This window comes from Berghia stephanieae, chromosome 14 (assembly GCF_034508935.2).
Source record: "Berghia stephanieae isolate SIO BIC M18660-M18661 chromosome 14, UCSD_Bste_1.3, whole genome shotgun sequence".
NCBI lineage: Eukaryota > Metazoa > Mollusca > Gastropoda > Nudibranchia > Aeolidiidae > Berghia > Berghia stephanieae.
In genome coordinates this window covers 20,339,727-20,343,479 of record NC_088373.1, presented here as the reverse complement: position 1 = coordinate 20,343,479, position 3,753 = coordinate 20,339,727, and the positions used below count along the sequence as shown (strand labels likewise).

General features: G+C 40.9%; 1 protein-coding gene across 5 annotated transcripts in view; it reads left to right on the top strand.

Moving 5' to 3' along the window:
• LOC144959873 (glycerol kinase 3-like) overlaps positions 1 to 3,148 on the top strand; it is a 47,673-nt gene extending 44,525 nt beyond the window's left edge. For 2 of the 5 annotated variants that reach the window (XM_078892689.1, XM_078892687.1), the window contains one exon: positions 2,627 to 2,764. In XM_078892689.1, the coding sequence (XP_078748815.1) occupies positions 2,627 to 2,631 (5 nt within the window). In that variant the 3' untranslated portion in view covers positions 2,632 to 2,764. Of the gene's footprint in view, positions 1 to 2,626 lie in introns of all 5 variants that reach the window. The other 3 variants (XM_078892688.1, XM_078892685.1, XM_078892686.1) reach the window with 3 other exon arrangements.
• The last annotated feature ends 605 nt before the right edge of the window (positions 3,149 to 3,753 follow it).

Sequence of the window (3,753 nt, the reverse complement as noted above, 5' to 3'; positions counted from 1 at the left end):
AGTACTTCATAAAGGCCCCTAATAATAATCCTAAATATTAGAATGATATCTCTCCTTTCTGGTTGGTGTTGAAAATAGATGAGAAACTATTGTTAAACTTGTTTATTTGTTTTCATAATGGTGTTGCATGCATTGTGATTAGACATGAAACTTTGTTAGTTGTGATGTGTGAAAATAGAAGAGAGAGAGAGAGTGATAGAAATATTTCTTAGTAAATTTATTACTGACAATGTGATCGGGAACGTGACAGACCATAGAATTTATATCATTAATTAATGAAATATGTCATCAAGTGAATCTTATTCATAAGGAATGATTGGATATCAATTTTATAAGACACACACTAACACGTACCTTCCAGTCATCACTGTGACTGGCAAATTTGTGGACAGGATACTGGTGGATTTGATAAGGAGTTACCACAATATAAAGACCTCTCACAGGACTGCCAGGTCTGAACAGGCCATAAAACTTACATACACTTTTTCCTCATTCTCTTCTGCTTCTGATTATCCCAAAATTATTTGCCTGTACGGTGACTTATGCTATTTATTCACATGTTTCTTACCAATTATAGTTATGATCTTGCATTGAATTATAGTACAACTCATGGAGAGTGGCGTTGTAAAACCATTCGGTTCATAGCCATACAATTGGTATGACAATATTCTTTACATTATGAAGAACAAGAATATATGAATAAGAAAAAGTTACGTCAACGGATTATTGAGCAACGATTATTTGAAAATATCAATAAAATGCAGAATCGGAGAGAAAAAATACAGGTAGCGAAAATGCCGATGCCAGTAGCATGATGAGTCATCGACCTGTCACAACTTGATTAATTACCCTCCCACTGGTGGAGCGCTGGCTCAAACTAAAAGTTCGAGTTTTAGTCACCAACAAGAGATGAAGTGAGTAGAAAAATGCCAGAAGACAATAGAGAATAAAAATTTTCGCGGCGGTGGTGGGGTTTGAACCTGCGACCTTATTGGTACAACTCCGCCTGGCAGGTGAGAGCGTGGCTCTACCGTGTGAGCTATCCACGAACACAAAAATATTCGTATCAAACTCAGGTCATTTCTAGAACTCTCTCTCACCCACTTCTGGAGATCGCGGGCTCGCTCGCCAACCAACCATCGCGAAGTTACTTGACCAGCAGTTAAGCTTAATAGCCAATATTCTCAACACAAACATATAACATAGAAACGATTGAGACATTGAGTATGCTCCGGTATATGGGGTGAATTTTTAATTCAGAAAAGTGAGTGGAGCAGGCACTTATGTTGGTAACAACAAGAGATGAAGTGAGTAGAAAAATGCCAGAAGACAATAGAGAATAAAAATTTTCGCGGCGGTGGTGGGGTTTGAACCTGCGACCTTATTGGTACGACAACTCCGCCTGGCAGGTGAGAGCGTGGCTCTACCGTGTGAGCTATCCACGAACACAAAAATATTCGTATCAAACTCAGGTCATTTCTAGAACTCTCTCTCACCCACTTCTGGAGATCGCGGGCTCGCTCGCCAACCAACCATCGCGAAGTTACTTGACCAGCAGTTAAGCTTAATAGCCAATATTCTCAACACAAACATATAACATAGAAACGATTGAGACATTGAGTATGCTCCGGTATATGGGGTGAATTTTTAATTCAGAAAAGTGAGTGGAGCAGGCACTTATGTTGGTAACAACAAGAGATGAAGTGAGTAGAAAAATGCCAGAAGACAATAGAGAATAAAAATTTTCGCGGCGGTGGTGGGGTTTGAACCTGCGACCTTATTGGTACGACAACTCCGCCTGGCAGGTGAGACCGTGGCTCTACCGTGTGAGCTATCCACGAACACAAAAATATTCGTATCAAACTCAGGTCATTTCTAGAACTCTCTCTCACCCACTTCTGGAGATCGCGGGCTCGCTCGCCAACCAACCATCGCGAAGTTACTTGACCAGCAGTTAAGCTTAATAGCCAATATTCTCAACACAAACATATAACATAGAAACGATTGAGACATTGAGTATGCTCCGGTATATGGGGTGAATTTTTAATTCAGAAAAGTGAGTGGAGCAGGCACTTATGTTGGTAACAACAAGAGATGAAGTGAGTAGAAAAATGCCAGAAGACAATAGAGAATAAAAATTTTCGCGGCGGTGGTGGGGTTTGAACCTGCGACCTTATTGGTACAACTCCGCCTGGCAGGTGAGAGCGTGGCTCTACCGTGTGAGCTATCCACGAACACAAAAATATTCGTATCAAACTCAGGTCATTTCTAGAACTCTCTCTCACCCACTTCTGGAGTTTTAGTCACCATGGTTTATATGTGTGTGTGGTGTGCGTGTGTGGTGTGTGTGTGTGTGTGGTGTGTGTGTGTATGTTTATATGTGTGACAGTGCATGGCGAGATGGAAAGCTGCCGATGAGAGGAGTATGCATTCTCTCTATCTCTCTTTCTCTCTTTCTCTCTTTCTCTCTCTTTCTAAATATGTGCTCAAGTGAAATATTAAATCTTTTATTTATTTGTTCTCCTAATCCATCCCCCCCCCCCCCCCATCAACCAACTCTTCTTTCCCTCTGCAACCCCTCCCCCCACCCCCTCTCCCTTTCCACCTCCACCTCTCTGTGTCCAAGCATAGGCCCTTCGAATGGATTCTGGGACTTCCTGGCCCCTGGCCTCTACCTGTGGACCAGTTTTTCCCTCACCGTCCTCGCCAGAGTCCTGAAGGAAAGTGGTGGGGATGCCTCTAGTATATTATTCAGAAGATGATGACACTATAGTCTTATATATATATATATTCAATCATATCTTATATATTTATATATCGGTGCTATCTTACGGATTGATTATAGCATAGGTGGGAATTTCTCTCCTACTGTTTCAGGTTAAGCTTTGAAACAAAACTCAGAAATTCTTATCATGATCGTCTTTCATACAACAAAGACTCCCTTACATTCAATTTGCTCAACTGATAATAACTGTAAAATCTTCTTTTTTTTTTTAAATTACGCCTTTCCAGTTATTGGCCAGAGACAATTACAAATACTGATCTCTATGGAAAAAACAGGGTCCAACGCCTGAGTACAATAATGAAAGAACAGCGATGGAGGACATTTGGTCACATCTTACGTCGAGAAGATAACATCCCAGCCCAAACTGCAATGACAGAAAATTTCCTTCATGGCAACAAATATGTAGGGAGACCACCACCATCAATAGTAACTACCCTGAACCAGGATCTGTGTACATATCAGAAATTTCTGGATTCAGATGAAGCCGAATTAATCCATGAAGAACAAAAAAATACTGCAGTACCCTCCGTACTAAAGTCACAACAAGATCTTGACAGCCTCAAAACTCTGGCCCAGGACCGAGACAATGGAAACAATTAACAACATGGATGGAGAGAGCAGCTATACTTATCGACCATGACTGAATCACACAATTCTCAGCAAGCGTCATTCAGTAGACTACTACTACTACTACTTTCCATTTAAGCATTCCATGAAGGAATATAGATAATCCACAAAACTAAGGTCTGATGTCCACCCATGAAGTCCTTCTGGTACCGTTTCAACTGAGTGTTATAGAAGAGACATTTTACTTTCTAATATTATATTTTAAGCTTCAAGCGGCTATGTGGTTCTTGCCGTCATGGAACTGGAAAGTCCAGGGTTTGAATCCTGCTCTGAACTGTGCATTGTTGAGCCCCTTAGAAAAGGCTCTTTACTCACAGTTTCTCACAGTACTCGGGTGTAAA